General features: G+C 40.3%; 3 protein-coding genes across 3 annotated transcripts; 2 read left to right on the top strand and 1 right to left on the bottom strand.

Annotated features, from left to right (window-relative positions):
• The first annotated feature begins 2,327 nt into the window (after positions 1 to 2,327).
• LOC113422795 (olfactory receptor 4E2-like) lies at positions 2,328 to 3,326 on the top strand. Its single transcript, XM_026683953.2, has one exon. The coding sequence runs from the start codon at positions 2,328 to 2,330 to the stop codon at positions 3,324 to 3,326; it is 999 nt and encodes a 332-aa protein (XP_026539738.2).
• A 5,482-nt stretch (positions 3,327 to 8,808) lies between these two features.
• On the top strand, positions 8,809 to 21,232 carry LOC113422797 (olfactory receptor 4E2-like). Its single transcript, XM_026683954.2, has 3 exons — positions 8,809 to 8,828; positions 11,351 to 12,260; positions 21,203 to 21,232. The coding sequence occupies exons 1-3, from the start codon at positions 8,809 to 8,811 to the stop codon at positions 21,230 to 21,232; spliced, it is 960 nt and encodes a 319-aa protein (XP_026539739.2).
• LOC113422798 (olfactory receptor 4E1-like) lies at positions 15,602 to 16,546 on the bottom strand. The gene has a single exon (XM_026683955.1). It carries the CDS (start codon positions 16,544 to 16,546, stop codon positions 15,602 to 15,604), a length of 945 nt encoding a protein of 314 aa, XP_026539740.1.
• Positions 21,233 to 23,966: the final 2,734 nt, after the last annotated feature.

Genomic DNA, 23,966 nt, shown 5'->3' on the forward strand with positions numbered 1-23,966 from the left:
TTCTGGAACCAAGTTATTTCACCAATTAATTGTTCTAACTGTCAGGAAATTTCTCCTTAGTTCTAAGTTGCTTCTCTCCTTAGTTTCCATCCATTGCTTCTTGTCTTGCCTTCTGGTGCTTTGCAGAATAGCTTGACTCCCTCTTCTTTGGGGCAGCCCCTCAAATTTTCAAAGACTGTTATCATGTCACCCCTAGTCTTTCTCTTTGTTGGACTAACAGGATAATAGAGCTGGAAAGGACCTCAGAGGTCTTCTAGTTCAACCACCTGCTCAGGCAGGAAACCCTATACCATGTCAAACAAATGGTTGTCCAATCTCTTCTTAAAAACTTCCAGTGTTGGAGCATTCACAACTTTTGGAGGCAAATTGTTCCACTGGTTAATGGTTCTCACTGTTAGGAAGTTTCTCCTTAATTCCAAGTTGCTTCTCTCTGTGATTAATTTCCACCCATTGCTTCTTGTTCTATCCTCAAATGCTTTGGAGAATAGCTTGACACCCTCTTCTTTGTGGCAGCCCCTGAGATATTGGAACACTGCTATCATGTCACTCCTAGTCCTTCTTTTCATCAGACTAGATACACCCAATTCCAGCAACTATTCTTTATATGTTTTAGCCTCCAGTCCCCTAATCGTCTTTGTTCATCCTCTCTTTCTTTTTTTAAAGTAAACTTTATTAATTTTACAATTAAAACAGACAAACAACACATACATAAATGTGAAAAAGAAAAAAGAAGAAAAGAAGAAAAGTAGAAAAAAAGATCAGAAAACAGTTAAAAACACTTTCGTCCTCAACAGTTTGTAGGACCTTATTTTCAACCTTATCTTAAATCCCCTATACAATTGATCGTTGTTCGAATACACACACACACACACACACACACGTACACACACACACACACACACACACACACACACATATTTGTTTTCTTAATGCCATATATATATATATATATATTCTTAAGTTTTCACGGGTATTTATATGTAAGGTATTCAGCTTTGTTTGGGTATTTTCCCACGTCATTATAGTTGTGCTTTTAAAGTTGTAGCAACGTTTCAGCAGAATCTCATCTGCCATCATCAGGCTTCTGTATTGTGTTCGTCTGTGAGTCAGACTTTCACAGCCGTTTCAGTTTTAAATTTGGGGCTAGCCTACTGCTGTGCCAGAATGGTTTTTTTTCTTCATCCTGATTGGTGGGAGTCTTGGTCTGTGTTTATTGGTCTTGGAGTTTGCTGTGTTCTGCTTGATTGGTGTTTCTAATATCTTCTGTCTGTTTTGTGGGGTTTTTTTGTCTTGATTGGCTGGCAACATTGTGTTTCTGTATTGGAGGCTTTTAGTGCAGCTTGGCTCTGAGTAAATGGACGGCTATCATTTGTTAGGAAACTAGGTTTCATCTGGGTGCCTGGTTGGGGTGTGTTTGAGCTGGAGGTATCGGGGGGATCTGTTTGTGCCCAGGTGTTTGCCTGGCTAGTGGTGTAGAGATTTTTTTGTTTGTGAGTGCAGGCTTCCAAATAATTGACAGTCTGGTGGAATCATCTCTTCTATTCATGCTTTCAGGTCTTTTTTCAATCTTTTTATTTCTATGGCTTCTCTGATAATTCTGTGGCTGGGGTTTTCTATAGTGGCTAGGGTTTTGGTGCCATTGAAGTTGATGCTATGACCTGTGGCTTTCATGTGTTGGAACACATTTCCTCACTAGTCCAACTGAAACAACTGTAAAAGTCTGACTCACAGACGAACACAATACAGAAGCCTGATGATGGCAGATGAGATTCTGCCGAAACGTTGCTATAACTTTAAAAGCACAACTATAATGATGTGGGAAAATACCCGAACAAAGCTGAATACCATATATATATATATATATATATATATATATATATATATATATATATATATATATATGTATGTATGTATGTATGTATGTATGTATGTATGTATGTATGTATTCACTATATATATAATCACAATATATGCACTCTTTCTAGAGTCCCAACATCTTTTTTACATCATGGTGACCAAAACTGAATGTAGTATTCCAAGTGTGACCTTACCAAGGGATTATAAAGTGGTATTAATACTTCACGTGATCTTGATTCTATCCCTCTGTTCATGCTGCCTAGAACTGTGTTGGCTTTTTTGGCAGCTGCTGGCTCAGTTTCATATTTGGCCAGTGAGAATGTAACTGTGATGTGCTTTTTAACATCTTTGCCATACGCTAAATAAATAATATTGAGGAATATTTTTTCCTACACATACATACTTTGAGCAAAATACTTTATTTCTCTTCATTTAGGTTGAATGCATGAATGTTCATCTGCCCCCTTCCAATGGTGAACCAGACAGTGTCTCATTTTGTGTTCTTGGGACTGACTGATAATCGGAGTCTAGAACTGGTTTTATTTGCAATCTTCTTCATCATCTACTTACTTACCCTAGTAGGAAACCTTTTGATTGTAGTGACGGTGGCTTGGGACCAGTGCCTCCACACGCCCATGTACTTCCTTTTGGGAAATCTGTCCTTCCTTGACATCTGCCATTCCTCTGTCACGGCACCAAAGATGCTCCTGGACTCTTTCTTCAGGCAGAAGATCATCTCCTTTGGGGGCTGTGTGGCACAATTTTTCTTTCTCCACATCTGTGCCTCTGCTGAGATCTTTCTTCTGACCATCATGGCCTATGACCGCTGTGTTGCCATCTGCTATCCATTACAGTATGCGACTCTTGTGAACCTGAAGATCTGTGCATGGTTGGTGGGTGCTCTGTGGATCGGAGGCATCATCCATTCTCTGGTCCAGACTTTCCTCACCATTCATCTTCCTTTCTGTGGCCCAAATGTCATAGACAGCTTTTTCTGTGACATTCCCTCAATCATGAAGTTGGCTTGCGCCGATACATACTTCACTGAAGTGCTTTTGATATCCAACAGTGGGGTGATCTCTTTGCTTTGCTTCTTGGCTTTGGTGTCTTCCTACGCCGTCATCTTTCTCTCCCTGAGAAAGCAGACGGCTGAGGGCTATCGCAAAGCCTTCTCCACATGTGCTGCCCACCTACTTGTGGTGGTCTTGTTTTTAGGACCTTGCATTTTTATCTACACCCGCCCCACCTCCAGCTTTACCACCGAGAAGATGGCCGCTGTCTTCTATACCATGGTGACCCCTTTCCTCAACCCAGTAATCTACACCCTGAGGAACAAAGAGGTGAAGAACTCTATGAGGAAACTCTGGTGCCGGAGGAAGGTCTTCTTCATGAGGAAAGGGGTTGGTCAACTTGCTTTGGTGGAAAACCACTCAGTCAAAAAGGAGAAGACAATTCAATGCAATGGATGATCTCAAGAAAGTCAAGTGAAGGATTTTAAGCTACAGAAGTTTTTTTTAAAGTATAGGTAGTCTTCAACTTACAACCACAAATGAACCCAAAATTTCTGTTGCAAAGCAAGTCAGCAATTAAGTGAGTTTTGTCCCACTTTACAACCTTTCTTGCCACAGTTGTTAAGCGAGTCACTGCAGTTATTAAGTTAACAATATGGTTATTAAGTGAATCTGGCTTCCCCATTGACTTTGCCTGTCATAAGGTTGTAAAAGGTGATTACATGATCCAAAGACACTACAATTATCATAAGTACATGCCAATTGCAGTACCATGAGGAAAAATTGTCATAAATCACTTTTTCCAGTGCTGTTGTAATTTCAAACCGTTGGAATAAATGTTAGAATATATCTTGTATTGCAACAACTACAGAATTATTCAGTCAGTAGAGGGCAGTGTTTAGTGTGCATCTATGATTATCATCTATGGTTTCTTTATGTTATGAGGAGAGTTTCCTGTTTCCTATTATGGTTATATAGTTGAGGAGTAAAGCACATGGTGACTGTACTCTTTGTTTGCTCTGTGGTACTATATATAACCTGAATTGCTAACACAAACGGTCACTAAACTAATGGTTGTAAGTTAAGAACTACCTATAAATGAATATTGGGGAAATACATCTCAAGGGTCAACGATTGAAGAAAAGTCATTCATGCTAAATACTATAAGACAGGGGTCTAACTTGATTTCATTGAGGGCCACTACCTGCATCAGGGTTGTGTTTGACCTCAGAGGGCCAACTCAATGTCATTCATGTCAGGGCATCTGTGGTGACCAAGTGTTAAGGGAAGACTTCCCTCAGACTCTCCCTCACTCTCATTATAATCTCATTGCTTGCTTGTTTGCTGGCTTCCTTCCCTTATTTTTCCTTCCTTGCTTTCTTCCCATCTTCCCATCTTTTCCTTTGTCTTTCCTCTTTCCCTTTCTCCTTTCCTATCCCTTCTTCCATGCTCAAATGCAAAAGGCGAAACATTGCTCCTTTTGCTTTGTTTTTAGTTTGTTTTGCTAGCCTACTGCCAATGAAAATGGAGCCTGCCTGGGGGGTGGGAGGGGAGGAGGTGCATATGCGGCCAGATCCAGCCAACGGGCCTTGAGTTTGACATCCCTGCTATAAGACTAGTTGTCTAAAAAATCTGCTATATGTTTAAATTCATTCATTTTATTTTTATGGACCCTTTTATTGTTTATTCATAAACATGACTCTGAGATTAATTTGTAATAGAACCCATTGCTTTTTTTCTTTAATTGTTACTGTTTTATTAATTGTTACACTTACAGAATATACTGAATAATACAGAATAGCAGAGTTAGAAGGGACCTTGGAGGTCTTCTAGTCCAACCCCCTGCTCAAGCAGGAGAATCTATACCATTCTGAACAAATGGTTGTCCAATCTCTTCTTAAAAACCTCCAGTGATAGAGCATTCACAGCTTCTGGAGGCAATCTGTTCTACTGTCAGGAAATTGTTCTTACTGTCAGGAAATTTCTCCTTAGTTCTAGGTTGCTTCTGTCCTTGATTAATTTCCATCCATTGCTTCTTGCCCTGCCCTCAGGTGCTTTGGAAAAAAAAGTTGACCCACTCTTCTTTGTGGCAGCCCCTCAAATATTGGAAGACTGCTATCAATTATAGTTAATGATATTACTTATTTTAATACTGTTTTTATGAAAAGATTCTGGAGTTGGAAGCTCATCCAGTATTTTTCATATAAACACGAAGTTCAATTGCATCATTCAAAAAAACCTGAGGTGTTTTCACTTCAGAAATAAAAATATTGAAGGGTGTCTAAAATACTGGAGACAAAACTACCAGATTTGTCAAGGAATTTCTGGTCACCCAAAGAAATATTGTACTTCTGTTTTTAAAATTATGTAGTTTTGTGCCATTTACACTATTCTTAAATATACCAGCATTTGAAATTGTTATGACATTGAATTCTCTTCGTTACATTGCCTTAGTGTACATTATCTCTTGCATGATTAAATAGTAGAAATAGCAGGAACATTTTTTCCTATAGGTGCACTGCAAAAGAGTACAAAGCAACATCAAGACTTTGATACAATAATTCACTAAATTGCACTTTTAGAACTAAAACATGAAGTACAAGTATAACCTGAATGTCCCATAATATTTAAAACTATCATTTCAACTAGCATCTACTTTGCAGTCAATTTCTGCAAAAAAAAAAAAAAAATGCTTACTTACACCTGCTATGGTTACTCTTTACTCAGAGGTGGTATTCAGCAGGTTCTGACCAGTTCTGGAGAACCGGTAGCAGAAATTTTGAATAGTTCAGAGAACCGGCAAATCCCACCTCTGACTGGAGATTTTACAGTATCCTTCCCCTGCCATGCCCACCAAGCCATGCCCACAGAACCGGTAGTAAAATTTTTTGAATCCCACCACTGGCATAGGCAATATTGTTTATTTAAGTGTAGTAACTGAGGGTCTGAACAATGATCTAGATCAGGGGTGTCAAACTCAAGGCCTGTTGGCCAGATTAGGTCTGTGATGTGGTTGGATCCAGCCCAGGGGCCATCTTAGTCTACCTAACGCGAAGAGGAAAGATAGGGTCAGCCTGGCTTCGGCCCGGTCTACCTGATGTGAAGAGGAAACATGCCAGCAGTTTGGAGAGTGGTGTCAAGCTGCCCACGCCCACACAGTTCCTTCTCCCCCAAGAGGTCAACCACAGCCCTGATGTGGCCCTCAATGAAATTGAGTTTGATATCCCTGGTCTAGATATATAATTAGGTCAAGGATGGATGCTTTTTTTAAAAATGCCCCTATTTTTCTCTTGCTTTTTTGTAAATGATATACCCTGACAATACACTGTATTCAAAATATGTCAATGAATAAAAAAATAAAACATATACTAACAAATAAAAAAAATGCCTATATAACAACTTCCTGCAACCTGGCTCACCTCAAGTGTACTAACAAAATACAGCCTTAGTAAAATCACAACTGCAGCTAAGATTAATACAGTCCTTGGTTGTACGAACAGTGGAATACAATCAAAATCATGTAAAGTATTAAGACTGCTTTATAAAGCCTCAGTAAGGCCACACCTAGAACAGTGGTCACCAACCAGTGGGCCAGGGACCACTGGTGGTCCATGAGAAAATTTTGGTGGTCTGCAGAGAAATGTCATCCCCAAATCACCCCCAAAGCAATTAATCCAGGCTGCACAGGAACTCAAGGCTGCGCTGCCCACATGGCCCGTAGGAAGACAAGGCTTCTGTTGCTTGCATTGCGAACAACATGAGGTAGTGAGGGGAGGGGGGAAAGGCGGAGGGGGGGAACTTGCCCCACTTGCCCCACACATCTTACCTGGCCACCAGGCTGCTTCTTTCCAATTCTTTCTTCTTCTGCTTTTGGCTGCATGCAAGGAAAGCAGCAAAAGTCTTTCTTTCTCTCCCCCAAACTCCGCCAGAAATGAGTTTTTGGGACCCTGCAAGACATCCTGCTCCAAGAGGCTGCGCTGGTGTGACAAGTCTCACAAAGACTCATTTCTGGTGGAGTTTGGGGAAGAGAAAGAAAGACTTCTGCTGCTTCTGCTGCTTTCCTTGCACAAAGCTAAAAGTCTCTCTCTCCCCCTCCCCCGGGAACGGAGCTGGAGATGGTATCCTGTGATCCCAAATAAAGAATGATCAATTGATAGGAGAACGGGGTGAGGAATTTTCCTGCAGCCTTTTTTTGGGATTTTTCCAGGGTCTCTGGTCCGCGGGATTTAAAATTATGAGTTTGGTGGTCCCTGAGGTCCAAAAGGTTGGCGCCCCCTGACCTAGAATACTGTATCCAGTTCTGGTCACCAAAAAACAAAATGTATGTTGAGGTACTGGGAAAAGTATAGAAAAGAGCAACAAGAATAATTAGGCTAAAAGATACCAACAACAGTTGCAGGAATTGGGTATGGTTGGCAGTGGCGGATTAAGGCTCACTGGTGCCCTAAGCACTGACAAATCTTGGTGCCCCACTCCCTCCTTTGTACATACTGTACAAACGAAGCCATATTCTCAACTTTGTGGTACCCCTTTTGGGTCTGGTGCCCTAAGCACATGCTTGGTCTGCTTAATGGTTAATACACCACTGATGGTTGGTGCACTTGGGGTGGCATGGTAGCAGTATTCCAGTATTTGAGGGGCTGCCACAAAGGAGAGAGGGGGTCAACCTATTTTCCAAAGCACCTGAGGACAGGACAAGAAGCAATGGATTCCAAGGAGAGAAACAACCTAGAACTAAAGAGAATTTTCCTAACAATGAGAGCAATCAACCAATGGAACAGCTTGCCTTCAAAAGTTGTGTGTGCTCATCACTGGAGGCTTTCAAAAAGACACTGGACAGCCATTTGTCAGAAATGGTATAGGATCTCCAGCTTGAACAGTGGATTAGAACAGTGATCCCCAACCTTTTTGACGCCGCTGCCCGGTACCGGCATCAGCTGGCGCCGCCATCTTTTTGATGAAAAAGTGCTTCCGGTGAGCTTTCTACCCGGAAAAGTTCACGGAAGCACTTTTTCATGAAAAAGATGGCGGCGCCCAGCAAGCCGCGGCCCGGTAGGAGTTGTTCCGTGGACCGGTACCAGTCCGCGGACCGGTGGTTGGGGACCCCTGGATTAGAAGACTTCCAAGGTCCCTTCCAACCCTATTATTGTTCTCTAAGTAGCTCCCAGAATTCTCAGTGAAAACCATATTGGATGATGGATTCTGGGAATTGAAGTCTACTTTGCAAGAGAGTACCCAAGTTGGCAGGTGACTGTCATAGGATTATTATGAATGATTGTACTTGGTTGATGTAATGAACATTACATAAAATCTAAATTTTTAGACAGCTAAACCATGGTATTTTGTTAATGCAAGATTCTTTTCGGATTTGGAAAGCTCAGAACTCATGGAAGGACCAAGCAGTGTCTCTGTAGCCTCTAGAAGTTATGGGTGCTTCAACACTTGAGATTTTAAAGAAGAGATTGGACAACCATTTGTCTGAAATAGTATGTTTTTCTGCTTGAGCAGAGGTTGGACTAGAAGACCTCCAAGGTCCCTTCCAACTCGGTAATTCTGCTGGTAGTTTGTTGGCAAAAATTGACAATTGGTTAGTAATGGACCTCTGAACGTCATTATGGGAACCTTCCTTCTGACACAATTTTTTTTTTTTTGCTCTATTAGTTGTTACTAAATCTGTCTTTGCCCGTCTTGGGAAAACTTTAATTAAACACTCCAGCTCAATAGTGAATTCATTAGTGTGCAGATTTCCAATCTGGAAAAATCTCATTTTATCTTCATTGCAATCTGTGACATCACCTCCAGTATTTCTTTCAGGTTGTCTAAGTCTATAGAAGGGAAATGATTATGATGGACCCCACCAAGGCTTGCTAGTGGATGGTGACAACTCATTTTTAAGTTTTTTCTCCCCAATTCACTATCCTACCTGAGATACCATTACTGAATGGATTATCTTCAGAAAATGTGAGTATTTGACTATGATTGTACATGAGCATGAAGATAGCTGCAAAGATGTATATAAGGCTTAGAGGCAAATAAAAATAACAGAATAACGGAGTTGGATGGAACCTTAGAGGTCTTCTAATCCAGCCTCCAGCTCAAGCAGGAAACCTTATACCATTTGAGAGAAATGGTTGTTCAATCTCTTCTTAAAAACCTCCTGTAATGGGGCACTCACAACTTCTAAAAGCAAACTGTTCCATTGATTAATTGTTTCTAACTGTCAGGAAATTTCTCCTTAGTTTTAGGTTGCTTCTCTCCTTGATTAGTTTCCATCCATTGCTTCTTGACGATAATAAGTTAAACCTTCCCCCCTTAGATATTGGAAGAGGGCTATCATGTCTGTCTATCTGTCTGCTTCTCTCTCTCTCTCTGTCTCTGTATGTGTGTGTGTGTGTGTGTGTGTGTGTACACGCTCTATTTATCAGCTATATCTGTATCTATATTGATATCTATATAATTTCTCTTCTTTGTATCTATCTATCTCTCTCTATCTATCTATCTATCTATCTATCTATCTATCTATCTATCTATCTATCTATCTCTATCTATCTATCTATCTATCTATCTATCTATCTATCTATCTATCTATCTATCTATCTATCTATCTATCTATCTGTTCAGCTTGAAAAAATCTGGAAATAGCAAGAGGCATATTTGAAATGTGTGTGAAATGTCTTTTCAGCTCTAAGGGTGCATACTAAACAATGATTTGCAAACCTGAGTTGTATTTCAGATCTACTCATCCATGAGGTGTTAAGCCCCAGCTGATAGACTTATTGAACAAAAGAGCTATTTATACAAGGCAGAAGCCAAGGTAGAAATTTGCAGTAGCAAAAGTGTGTTTGTCTCAGGAAGGAAGAGAAAACTGTAACCTCTGAACGAGGCACCTCAATTGAAAATCTAAATAGCCCCCTGGTAGGAACACTTGATCATAGTCTTTTGAAATAATCAGGCAATGTGCAGAGATGGCTGTGTGTGTGTTTGTGTGTTGTATATGTCAGCCTTGGAAGCCATATTTTACTTAGAAGATTTGAGGCTGTCACCTTTAGAGCCTGGGAATTTGGGAGGGGGGATTTTATAGAGAGGTGGAAGATTAGACTCAACAACATTCTTTCTCGGGAAGTCAAGGACATCTTACCCTGCACTTAGAGAGGAGTGTCAGGAAGAATGTCTCCAGTTGTGATGGACATTTGATTGGACCATGTGAAGGACTGATGGATGCAGGGGATGGAGCTTTGAATTTCTTTTGGGAAGGGAAAACCCAGAATTCTCAGATTTGGGTTTTTCCCAGATATGCCAATATGATAACTCTAATAAAATGGAACTTTGAGAAAATGCTTGTCTCGGAGTTTAATGGTTTGGTGTTTGTTAGTTGGGATGCTGATACATTTTATTTTATTTTATTTATGATACATTTTATTTGTTAGTTGGACCTGCTGATACAGAAGAATTATTGAGTCTGTCATCTGCTATAACTGTCTGCTTCAGTTCTGCAACACAACAAGACAGACTCAGACCTCAGAGAGTAATTGGGACTGCAGAAAAAACAATTACTACCAACCTGCCTTCCACTGAGGACCTGTATATTGTGCGAGTCAAAAAGAGGGCTGTGAAAATATTTACAGATCTCTCACATCCTGACATAAACTGTTTCAACTCCTACCCTCAAAACAACACTATAGAGCACACAAGAACAACTAGACACAAGAACAGGTTTTTCCCGAACTCCAACACTCTGTTAAACAAATAATCCCCTCAACACTGTCAAACTATTTACTAAGTCTGCATTATTACTATTAATCCTCCCATCCTTCCTTTCACCCATCTCTTCCCACTTATGACTGTATGACTGTAACTTTGTTGCTTGTATCCTAACGATTTTTATTGACTGTTTCCTAGTATGATTTGATTGCCTATTTGTACCCTATGACTATATTAAGTGTTGTACCCTATGATTCTTGACGAATGTATCTTTTCTTTTATGTACACCAAGAGCATATGCACCAAGACAAATTCCTTATGTGTCCAGTCACACTTGGCCAATAAAGAATTCTATTCTATTCTATTCTATTCTATTCTATTCTATTCTATTCTATTCTATTCTATTCTATTCTATTCTATTCTATTCTATTCTATTCTATTCTACTCTACTCTACTCTACTCTACTCTACTCTACTCTACTCTACTCTACTCTACTCTACTCTATATTCTATTCTGACAGTATATCTGAAGCAGTGGAGGTCTATCTGTGATGGATTGATGACAGATGGCTGGATAGAAAGAAAGAAATCGAGGAAGGACCCTAGAGTAGTAAATGTTTTCCAGCCTTGATTGAAGACAGTAACTTCACATTATTTCCTTGAGATATAAGGAAGTGGTTACGGGATATATATTCATATTGAGAAATAGTTTCTAGGTGTGTATTTCTATGTATGTAGACTTGGAAGTGTTCTGAAGCAAATATATTATTTCTCTCTATTTAGGTTGACTGTGTGGACTTCAGTCCATCCCACCCCAGTGTCAGAGTTCAACCAGACAGTAACCTATTTTGTGTTCTTGGGACTGACTGATATCCAGAGTCTGGAGCTGGTTTTATTTGTCATTTTTTTCATCATCTACCTGCTGATTTTAATAGGGAATGTCCTCATCATAGTGACGGTGGCTTGTGACCCATGCCTCCACATCCCCATGTACTTCTTCTTGGGGAACCTCTCCTTAATTGACATCTGCCATTCCTCGGTCACTACACCCAAGATGCTGCTTGACACCTTCCTCTCCCAGAAGGTCATCTCCTTCGGGGGATGTGTGGCCCAGCTCTTCTTCCTCCACATCTGTGCCTGTGCTGAGATCTTCCTCCTGACTATCATGGCTTATGACCGTTGCATTGCCATCTGCTACCCATTGCACTATATGAAACATGTCAACCTGAAGATTTGTGCATTCTTGGTGGGTGGTTTGTGGGTGGGTGCAACTGTCCACTCCTTGGTCCAGATGGTTCTCACCATTCGCCTCCCTTACTGTGGCCCAAATGTCATAGACAGCTTTTTCTGTGATGTCCCACCGGTCATCAAGTTGGCTTGCACTGATACATACTTCACTGGGGTTCTCATCGTATCAAACAGTGGCATGATCTCCTTGGTGTGCTTCTTGGCCTTAGTGACTTCCTACATCATCATCCTGTTCTCACTGAGAAGACAGACGTCTGAAGGCCGTCGCAAAGCTTTCTCAACCTGTAGTGCCCACTTACTGGTTGTGGTCTTGTTCCTGGGGCCATGCATCGTCCTCTACAGCCGCCCTGCTTCCAACCTCTCCTCAGACAAACTGGTAGCTGTCTTCTACACCATGGTTACTCCTCTCCTCAACCCTGTGATCTATACCCTGAGGAACGAAGAGGTAAAGAAGTCCATGCAGAAACTCTGGCTCCGGAAGAAGATTTTTTTTACAAGGGGATGAGTTGGCCAACTAGCGTGTCAAGAAATAGGAGAAGACAAAGGCAAAAAAAAAAAAAAATTGGACAAAAATGGATAGAATTTTTTTTTTGTAAAGGAATATATAGACTTTAAACCAGAAACATTCCTGTTGGGTATCATATCAGAAAAATATAATAAAGTGAATATGTACTTAATACTTAATACTACATGTGTTAACAGAGGCTAGAATTACATTTGCACAACACTGGAAGAATATAGAGATCCCTACAGAATATAAAAATACTAGAATGTACAGAAATGGACAGATTAACACTTAAAATCAAAGACAAGGGAGACACTGAGTATTTTTCAATAAGGGATTCATTTTATCAATGGCTAACTAGCAGAAACAAAAGTTAGAATTTTAAAAAACACAAGAGAATGACTAATTTTGTAAAAAGGGTTTATCAAATGGATAATTAAGCACTACTATCATTATATGTTTAATATTAAAGTTATGATGAGGCATTATTATTATTATATGATTAATGCTAGTGTCATGAATACTATTGTTATCATGATGATTGCTCAAATTAACTATACCCAGACCACACAGTTTATACAGACATTGAAATTTTTGCTCTTTCTATATTTAATAAAAATAAAAACATTAAAATAGAACTACTCAGGTGACCCTGAGGACACAGATAAACCTCCAAGCCCAAGCTCTTCTTAAAAACTTCCAGTGTTGGAGAATTCACAACTTCTGGAGGCAAGTTGTTCCACTGATTAATTGTTCTGTCAGGAAATTTCTCCTTAGTTCTAGGTTGCTTCTCTCCCTGATTAGTTTCCATCCATTGCTTCTTATTCTGCCTTCAGGTGCTTTGGAGCTTGACTCCCTGTTCTTTGGGGCAACCCCTGAGATATTGGAACACTGCTAGTATGTCTCCCCTAGTCCTTCTTTTCATCAGACTAGACACACAAAGTTCCTGCGAACATTTTTTATTTATTTATTTATAAATTTTATTTGGTTTGTCAATTGCTTACAAGATAATAGGTATAAGTAAAAACATAGTTATGAATACATGGATACATATAAGAAAAATAAAAGAAACAATAGGACAGGGATGGTAGGCACATTGGTGCACTTATGCACGCCCCCTACAGACCTCTTAGGAAACGGGTGAGGTCAATAGTAGAAAGTCTAAGATTAAAGTTTTGGGGGTTTGGGGAAGAAACCACAGAGTCAGGTAGAGTATTTCAGACATTGACCACTCTGTTGCTGAAGTCGTATTTCCTGCAATCAAGTTTGGTGCGATTAAGCTTGAGTTTGTATCTATTGTTGCTCTTGTATTGTTATGGTTGAAGCTGAAGTATTCATTGACAGGTAGGACATTGCAATGTATGATTTTATATACAGTACTATACTTAGATCAGACTGAAGGCGGCGTAGTTCTAGGTTTTCTAGGTCTTGAATTTCAAGTCTGGTGGCATAAGGTATTCTGCAACGAGTAGAGGAGTGGAGAACTCTTCTTGTGAAATATTTCTGGACTTTCTCAACTGTGCTAATAACAGATACGTAATGTGGGTTCCAGACTGATGAGCTGTATTCAAGTATTGGTCTAGCAAATGTTTTGTATGCTCTAGTTAGTAGTGTAATATTACCAGAGAAAAAGCTATGTAAGATTAGGTTAACAACTCTTAATGCCTTTTTGGCTATGTAGTTACAGTGGGCTCTAGCACTTAGATCATTAGAGATGAGTTCTCCAAGATCCTTGACAGAGTTTGGATCATCAACAAGCTCTTGATTATTTTCTGATTTTTTTTTGCCAATATGTAAGACAGAGCATTTATTTGTTGAGATTTGAAGTTGCCATTTGTTTGACCATTCTGATACATAGGCGAGGTCTTTTTGAAGGGTAACAGTATTGTCTGTGGTGTTAAATAGCTTTATTTCATCAGCAAAGAGAACACAGTTGGTCTTAATATGATCACATAGGTCATTTATGTAGAGTATGAAGAGAGTTGGTCCTAGAACACTGCCTTGGGGGACATCACTGTTGACAGGTACAGAATTTGATAGGACACGCCCAATTTTGACCATTTGTTGTCTGTTTGACAGGAATGCTTCTATCCAGTTATGCAGGTGTCCAGAGATACCATAAGATTTTAGTTTTAAGAGTAGTTTGTCATGTACCACTGAATCAAAGGCTTTACAGAAGTCTATGTAGATTGCGTCTATTACTTTACCCTGATCTAGTTGTGTAGTCCATATGTTTTTGCAGTGTAAGAGTTGCAGATTACAGGATAGTTTTTTTCTGAAACCAAATTGTTTATTAGAGAGTAGGTTGTTTGTCTTTAAGTGGAGGATAATGGATTGGTTAATAATTGATTCCATGACTTTACAAGTGACGCAGCATAAAGAGATTGGTCTGTAATTTTCAACTAGCCTTTATATGTTTTAGCCTCCAGTCCCCTAATCTTCTTTGCTGCTCTTCTCTTTTTTACATTGTGGCGACCAAAACTGGATGCAGGATTCCAAGTGTAGTCTTACCAAGGCATTATAAAGTGGTATTCACCAGTGGTGGGATTCAATTTTTTTTACTACTGGTTCTGTGGGTGTGGCTTGATATGTGTGGCAGGGGAAGGATATTGTAAAATCTCCAGTCAGAGGTGGTATTTGCCGGTTCTCTGAAGCACTCAAAGTTTCCACTACCAGTTCTCCAGAACTGGTCAGAACCTGCTGAATAGCACCTCTGTCTGGTATTCACACTTCACATTATCTTGATTCTGTCCCTCTGGTAATACACCCTAGAACTGTGTTGGCTTTTTTGGCAGCTATAGCTCACTGCTGGCTCATATTTAAGTGATTGTTCATTAGGATTCCAAGATCTCTCTTGCAGTTACTACTATTGAGCAACGTACCACTTATTCTGTACCTGTGCATTTGGTTTTTCTTGCCTAAATGTAGAACCTAACTTTTTTCACCATTGAATTTTATTTAATTGTGGTTATAAGTGGAGGGTTGCCCATAGCTTTATTTTTTTCACACTCGCATGCAAAAGGTTGTTTGCCCCAATTTAAAGAGTAACAAACATACAAAGCCCAGTTCTAAAATATTATCAGTGTTCCTGCTTGAGCAGGGGGGAGGGTTGGACTAGAAGACCTCCAAGGTCCCTTCCAACTGTTATTTTGTTATTCATTTTGGAGGTAACATAAGATCAGAGGCCTGCTTCCTTGTCTGGGGTAGACACCTTACTATTTCTATTGATTATCAAATTATTACAAAGACACAGTGCCCCATCTTGAAATATTTTAGCCTTTTTAATGAATGCCTTTGGCTCCTGCATGGATTTGCCGGCCACGGAGCTTATTCAAGGCATTTAACATGTCCTCATTACGCAATGTGTAGATGACCGGGTTGAGCAGGGGTGTCACAGCTGTGAAGAAGATGGAAACAACCTTATCTGCGGCCAAACTCTTGGCTGGCCGGAGATAGATGAAGATACAGTGGCCCAAGAAGAAGGTGACGACAGTCAGGTGAGCAGCGCAAGTAGACAGAGCCTTGCCCCGCCCTTCAGAGAAGTGGTTCCTCAAGGAGACCAGGATGACCACATACGAGATGACCAAAACAATAAAGCAAACCACAGAGATCAATCCTGAATTGGAGACGATGAGGACCTCAAAAATGTAGGTGTTGGCACAGGCGAGTTTGATGACCAGGGGGACATCACAAAAAAAGTTGTCAATGGAGTTGGGGCCACAGTAGGGCACGCTGAGGGTCAAGGCCGTCAAAGCAATGGAGTGAACAAGGCCTCCTAGCCACATGGCCACCGCCAAGCTGAGGCAGATCCGGCGGCTCATGATAGTTGTGTAATGCAGAGGGTGACATATGGCGGCATAGCGATCGTAGGCCATGATGGTGAGAAGGAAGATCTCTGTGCAGGCAAAGAGGTGGAGGAAGAACATCTGCGCGATGCATTCTCCAAAGGAGATGGTTTTGGACTCAGTCAGGAAGTCCGCTAGCATTTTGGGCATGACCACTGAGGAATGGCAAACATCGATGAAGGAGAGATTGCTGAGGAAGAAGTACATGGGGCTGTGCAACTGGTTGTCGAAGACGATGGTGATGACGATGAGAATATTGCCAATCAGGATCAAAGTATAAATGGCAATGAAAAGGACAAAAAGCACCAGTTCAGTGTTGTGGTTGGTGGTCAGTCCAGATAAGATGAATGTGGTCACTTCTGTAGTGTTCTCTGCTGGCATGGTTTTCTGTGGAGAAAGTAGGAAGGAAAGAAGAACGATATAACAGGATAATGGATAATTGCTTCTCTCCTTGATTGGTTTCCATAAACTAATCCACTCAATGAGTCAAAAAGAGGGCTGTGAAAATATTTACAGACCCCTCACATCCTGGACATAAACTGTTTCAACTCCTTCCCTCAAAACGATGCTATAGAGCACTGCACACCAGAACAACTAGACACAAGAACAGTTTTTCCCCGAAAGCCATCACTCTGCTAAACAAATAATTCCCTGCCATCACTCTGCTAAACAAATAATTCCTTACGATTTATATTGACTTTTTCCTAGTATGATTTGATTGCCTATTAATACCCTATGACTATATTAAGTGTTGTACCTTATGATTCTTGACGAATGTATCTTTTCTTTTTATGTCCACTGAGAGCCTATGCACCAATACAAATTCCTTGTGTGTCTAATCACATTTGGCAAATAAAGAATTCATTCATTCATTCAATGTAGCAAACTTTCATCAGTTTACAGTCCCAGGCTGATAGAATAACAGACTTGGAAAGGAGCTTGGAGGTCTTCTAGTCTAACCCATTGTTCAGGCAGGAAACCTTATACTCAGACAATTGGTTGTCCAATCTCTTCTTAAAAACCTCCAGTGATGAAGCACCCACAATTTCTGAAGGCAAGCCATTCCACTGGTTGATTGTTCTCACTGTCAGGAAATTTTTCATTAGTTCTAGGTTGGTTACTTCCTTGATTGGTTTCCATTCATTATGAACTTAGGTGGCTGAAATTGTCCCTATTCATGTAACAGAAAGTAGATAGAACTAGGTTGGGAAGAAGTAATCTGGACAGGGAAAATAATTGGACGAATCTCTGTACTTCTGGAAAAGTTGGATGAACAGAACAAAATAGCAGAGTTGGAAGGTACCTTGGAGATCTTCTAGTCGAACCCCCTGCTCAATAGGAAACTCTATACCATTTCAGACAAGTGGCTGTCCACTCTATTCTTAAAAGCCTCCAGTGAAGGCAAGCTGCTAATTGTTCTCACTGTTAGGAAGTTTTTCCTTAGATCCAGGTTGTTTCTCTCTTTAATTAGTTTCTATCTATTATTTTTTTATCTTGCCTTCTGGTTCTTTGGAAAATAGGTTGCCCCCCCCCTCTTTTTTGTGTAAGCTCCTCAAACATTGGAACACTGCTAACATGTCACCCCTGGTCCTTCTTTTAAATAGACTAAACAAACCCATTTCCTGCAACCGTTCTTTATATGTTTTACTCTCTAGGCCCTTAATCATCTTAGTTGCTCTATCATATAAATCAACTATAACAATCTATGATAGTTGAACTATCAGGCAGACTTCAGGTCTCCAAATTACTATGTCAGTTTTAACAAAACACGGGCATGTTAGTTTAGCTGAACTGCATTTCTGCCCACCTGCTATGGCCATGCTACATATTACACAGAGGACTGATAATCAGAATACTCAAATATTATTTGAAATGGATTCATAGAGGATAACTGGACTAGGGCCATGGCATGAGGGGATATTCTAGTTTTGAAGATCCCAAGATGAGATCCTCAAATTTAAGAGCCAGGATTTATGATTTATCTGTGCTCAGGAGTGACATTCAATCTTAATTTTAAATGTCTCATTTTGCATTTCTGCTTCACATAAATTCACATAAAAGGACCAATCTGTTATCTGAAAGATTAGATACATACAATAGAGAATGAATGCCAATGAATAAAACAATTTCCTAGATCATCCTTCTGGAAACTCAATAATAATAATGGATTGTCAAGAATAATCCTGCCCCAGTTTCAAATAGTTCACCCAGACTCTTATAGATTTATAGCTGAGCTTCACATTAGATATTGTTTGGTGTTCCATAATGACTTTCTCTGCATGAAAGCTGATGACAACAATATACACATTCCGTACATATAAGGACTGTCAGAGGACAAACTTATTTTTTCCATATAGTTCATTTTAACAGTTTTACAAGTACCATGCTCAAAATCTCCATTTATTTTACACCTTGAAGAGGAAACAAAAGCTGGCATTTTTACATATTCTTTGCAGGTGAAAACACAGTTTGCAATTGGAGAAGTTAAAAAAAAAGGAGCTGTAGTTTGAATGAAACCTGCTGGCAATATTTTGGTCCCCCTATATTAATGAATTTCTTCCATATTTGCAAACTGATTTTTAAAATTTATTTTATATTACTTTCAAAATAAAAAGAAAGAAGACAGAAAGATAATTATGATAAAAATACATGCTTTGTCAAAGAGAGAGAGGGAGAGAGAGAAACGATTTAACTACCAGAGCAAACATTGGGCAAATCCTATGTTGTAACTTCCAAAGATAAATCTTCAGCATTTTCTATCACAAAGGATTTATTATTAAAACATAAATATAGATAATGTATTACAGTGTTTTTCAACTCGGCAATAGTTATTACTGACCAATGCGCTCAAAGTTACCAGACACTGGCAATTGTTGATGTTTACTGTTAAAACATCTGCTAAAATTTAGGATTGTCATTTTTTTCACTGTATCTGTGCTTTCTCCCTAGATCTCAAATTCCAAAACTACAAGAGAAAACAATTAATTTTTGTTATGAATTGTGAATTATGAATATGTGATTGAGGTTAAGGTATGTTTATATATCTTGACCTCAATCACATCTTCTTTCCTTCCTTCCTTTTTTCCTTCCTTCCTTCCTCCCCTCTCCCTCCCTCCCTTCCCCAGTTCCATTTAGTTTAAAAGGGAGATACTTTGCATTGTGTGTGTACAATTTTGTGCAAATCACTAGTGCTAAGTACATTCTCTCTCTTTCTGTGTGTGCACCAAATACTATTGTGTAAATCATTTGCTCTGCTCCAAAAATTTGGAAGTGCATTGTCTAATGCACAACATGCTGAGTTTCTCACCTGCAGAATTTATGACACTGCTGTTCCTTAGGCAGAGGACACTTAATTCATTTCACAGATTTGGGAAAATGATCTTTTCAGAACTATAGACTAGGAACTTGTTTAAACTGTAGCAGAGGGGTTTCATGGCATGAAGTTATTAATTATTTTTCTGCAATTTATCTTGTGCAAATGCAGAACACTAGCAGCAGGCTGGAAAGGCAATGAATAATCATGCATCATTTTTAGAATTAACTACAGTTAAGTGAAGCAGTGTGACTTTTCACAAAACTAGAACTTCCACTTCCTTGGATAGATTGACGTTGGAATTGAAAAATGAAGGCGAGACAGAATATCATGAGATATGAAATAAATTTTATGAATGGTTGAAATTGGAAGGAGAGACCCAGAATAAAAAATAACTAGGATTCATAGAATATATATGTAATCATAACAATTTCTTTCTCTGATGTCCTATCCACTGAAAAATTATGTTTGCAATTCAACTACTCAACTTATTCAACTAAATATATATTTATACAAGAATGAATAAAATAGCATTTATATACCTTGCTGGTGTTTGCAACAATCAGAAGGATTTCATTTCTGAATAAATTCCTTAAGGTCAGTATCACCAGAACAATGTTTTAGGAAGAAGGCACAGAGTTCAGTTTAAATAAATTAAGGCAACCTGGAGGTATTGTCTTCAAAACGTTTTTCCTTCCAGGATGTGATGGTAATAAAATCCTCACCTTTAGTAGTTTTAATTCTGTCTTTGGAAGTAAATGATAACAGCTTCACTAGCCAGACTGATGCTCTGATTAATTCCAGATTCATGTAACTCAAAATTAAAGTGGGCAGCGAGATGATCTTTCTGCATCAAAATTTACCAGCATGGAAGCAATCTAATATGTTCTTTTTTCAATGCTTTAACTTCTAGAAAATTACTCAGCATCTGCTGTTAAAATGCACCTCCCCCCAAAAAAGAATGGGAAATATAAAATCAAATATTTGTTGCAATTAGCTCCTAAATATAATTGCGAGTCAGTAACAGTTCATGTCAATTATTGGGAGGTCCAAGACATGCTTTGAGGATTCAACTCAGAAGTTAACAGCAATTAGGTCACTAGGGAAGTTGTCAAGCTGCCCAAAGTTTTGAAAACTATAAAGTTAATCTTAGAATTGTTTAACAAGCCCTCTTAGGCTTTGAAGAGTTGGATTCTTGGTGTTGTGCAGAGGGAGAATAGCATATGAATACCCCAAACATTACAGCAAACTTGGCAGAAAAATGTCTCCACGTGTTTTAATCCACCAGTTTTGGCAGGAGTGCTTGAAATTTATGAAATTCTGTCATCCAGGATACCTGGAAAACCCCATGTTGCTTTTCTCTAACTTTGAAAAAGGTTGTGAGGAGAAATATCCATCTGGTTCAGTTCCAAGCTGAAAAGCATTAGAAACATGGAGGCTGATTGGAAAGATGGTTTATTGATGAAGCAGAACCACATGTGATTCTGGGCAGTTGACAACCTGGAGTTGAGAGTGGGTGGGTTTTTAGACTTTCTTCGGGTTTTGCACTTGAGCTTCCTGTTCCTGTGCAAGAACATATATATCCTACAGGCTGTTGTCAGATTCCTATGGGGTCATGTAGGGGTCATAGCTGGCTCTATGGGCAAAAGAGGAAATGGAAATCCTAGGTACTTGTTTGAACTAATCTGGATAACTTTTGGATTAATGTTTATCTGAGCTCCCAGGTGAAGACTGCTCTGAGGGTAATGCGATAAAGTGGCTTGTGTTCTGAAAGGGTGTTGGGCAATTCCCATTGTGGCTTAATGGCTTTGTCCTGGTTTGGATCTCGAGTGAGGGGGCTGCTTCTAATCCTACCATTCTGCCTTTTTTAGGCTTTGCTGAAGGGGGTTTCAAAATATCCTGTCTTGAATGGATTACCAAATCTGCATTTCTAAAAGATGCCACCTCAGTTTCTGCTTGGGGGCAGGAGACTGGGGCTACTCCCTGCCTCTAAAAAAAAAAAACATGTTTCTTTATTTCTCGTCTAGGGAAATATAATATTCTGCCTTTTCAAAATATTCCTCAAAATATTTCATTCTTCTTGGGGGGGCTTGCCACAGGGGGAAGGACTTCAAGTTAGCTCTTGCTAACTTCATGTACAGATCTCTCTAGTTTGCTGTAGGCAGAATAAGAGAATAATAGAGTAGAAAGGCAGTGGTGGGCTTCAAAAATTTTAGCAATGGGTTCTCTGCCCAGTTGCTGGGTGGGTGTGGCCATGTGGGTGTGGCCTAGTCAACCTCCTGCACCACAGCTGGGGGGCATTTTTGCCCTCCCTGGGTTCCAGAGGCTTTCCTCAAACCTTTGGGAGAGCGAAAATGGCCTCTCCGGGCTCCGGAGGCTCTCTGGAAGCTGGAAATGGACCCATTTTGTGCCTTTCTGAACTTCTGGGAGGCCCGGTTTTTGCCCTCCCTGAGCCTCTGCATGTGCCCTGCACTTACCTGCATCCAAAACAGGCTACAAGGGTACTCCTGGGAAGGGGAGGATGGGGTGTAAGGGGCCAGTCAGGAGTAGGATTTGGGGGTTCTCTGCACCACACAAAATCTTAGCTAGGGGGCTCTCCAGAACCCCTGTGAACCCCTAGCAGCCCAACCCTGTAGGAAGGGACCTTGGAGGTTTTCTAATCCAACTCCCTGCAGGTAGTCCTTGATGTATGACCACAATTGAGCCCCATATTGCCATTGCTAAGAGAGATAGTTGCTAAGTGAGTTTTGTCCAGGGGTGGGATTCAAATTTTTTAACAACTGGTTCTGTGGGCGTGGCTTAGTTGGTAGGCATGGCTTGGTGGTCATGTGACTGGCTGGGCGTGGCCAACTCAATATCACTCACACCGAGGCATGCATCTCCTCGCCTGGCCTCTCATGATTGTGGGGATGCTGCAACAGTCGTAAGTGTGAAAAATGGTCATAAGTCACTTTTTTCAGTGCCATTGTAACTTTGAATGGTCACTCCACACAAGCAAAGTGCCAGCAAAGGAGGGAAAAAAACTCCAGAGAAGCTCCTGAGACAGGACGTCTAGTCCTTCCAAGAATGTAATAAGGGTTAATGAAGAGGCAGTTTCTGTAAGTAACACCATAATATTTCCTTCCTGCCTTCCTTACAGGATTAGGCCAGTAATTTCTTCTAACAACCAGTTCTCCGAACTGCTTAGAATGTTAACAACTGGTTCTAATGAATAGGTGCGAACTGGAAGAATCCCATCCCTGGTTTTGTCCCATTTTATAACCTTTCTTGCTTCAGTTGTTAAGTGAACCACTGCCCTTCTTGAGTTAGTAACATGGTTATTCAGTGAATCTGGCTTCCCCATTGATGAGGGGACCCATCTCATGAGCCTCAGATGCTGCCACTGTCATGAGTTTGAGTCTGTTTGCCAAGCATCCGAATTTTGATCACGTGACTGTGGGAACGCTGCAATGGTTATAAATGTGAAAAAGGGTTGTATGTCACTTTTTTCAGTGCCCATTGTAATTTTGAAGAGTTACGAAATGAATGGTTGTAAACCTGTCATTTTCCCAGGTCATAAAAAGGAGGCCTTCTCTGTGTTTGGTTAAGGCAAACTGGAGAGCAAGTGAAAGGATGAACTGGTCCCATTAAATACTGCATAGTCCATGGGATTGAAACATGTCCTTGTTGCTCTTGTACCCTTGTACAATGCTTGTCAGCATCCTGGCTCCCAAAAATGGCTGGTCAGAGAAGGATGAAGTAGAATTTACTTCTTACAATCTTCCCTTGACTATTCTTAGAAGGTAAGCAGAGTCACTCTGGGCAATTAAAATCAAAAAGATGTTGAGAAAGAATGCAGAGAAGAGCAACCAGGATGATTAGGGGACTGGAGACTAAAACATATGAAGAATGGTTATAGGAACTGGGCATGGTTAGTCTAGTGAAGAGAAGGACCAGGGGAGACATGATAGCAGTGTCCCAATATTTGAGGAAGGGGGTGCCACAGAGAGGAGGGGGTCAAGCTATTTTCTAAAGACCCTGTAGGCAAGACAAGGAACAATGGATAGAAACTGAACAAGGAGAGATTTAATCTGGAAATAAGGAGAAACTTTCTGACAGTGAGAACAATCAATCCGTAGAACAGAAGTTGCCTTCTGAAGTTGTGGGAGTTTCATCACTGAAACCTTTCAAGAAGAGACTGGACTGCCATCTGTCAGAAATGGTGTAGGGCAGGGGTGTCAAGCTCAAGGCCCGTGGGCTGAATCTGGCCAATAGGGTGCTTAGACCTGGCTCATGGGGCTTCCCTGAAAACAGCAAAGAACTGACTTGAGTGCTGCTGCCAGCAAAAATTGAGGTCGGAGGGAGGGCCACATGTACCCCCGAGCTCTGCAGAAGGCCGTTGTGGCCAAAAACAGGGTCCAGGGGGATGCAGGAGTCCTCCCAACCTCCATTTTCGCTGGCAGAGGGCTTCAGAAAAGAAAGAAAGGGAGGGAGGGAGGGAGGGAGGAA

This window comes from Notechis scutatus, chromosome Z, assembly GCF_049901735.1.
Source record: "Notechis scutatus isolate UNSWTSFEM ecotype Mainland chromosome Z, rNotScu1.2, whole genome shotgun sequence".
Classification (NCBI taxonomy): Eukaryota; Metazoa; Chordata; class Lepidosauria; order Squamata; family Elapidae; genus Notechis; species Notechis scutatus.

Bases quoted from the DNA above. Each gene is read 5' to 3' on its own strand.
- LOC113422795 (XM_026683953.2), top strand. From the start codon at position 2,328: ATGGTGAACCAGACAGTGTCTCATTTTGTGTTCTTGGGACTGACTGAT.
- LOC113422797 (XM_026683954.2), top strand. From the start codon at position 8,809: ATGGATTATCTTCAGAAAAT. The intron at 8,829-11,350 runs GTGAGTATTTGA...CTCTCTATTTAG, and splicing joins ATGGATTATCTTCAGAAAAT to GTTGACTGTGTGGACTTCAG. The intron at 12,261-21,202 runs GTAAAGAAGTCC...CTGAGCTCCCAG, and splicing joins ATACCCTGAGGAACGAAGAG to GTGAAGACTGCTCTGAGGGT.
- LOC113422798 (XM_026683955.1), bottom strand. From the start codon at position 16,546: ATGCCAGCAGAGAACACTACAGAAGTGACCACATTCATCTTATCTGGA.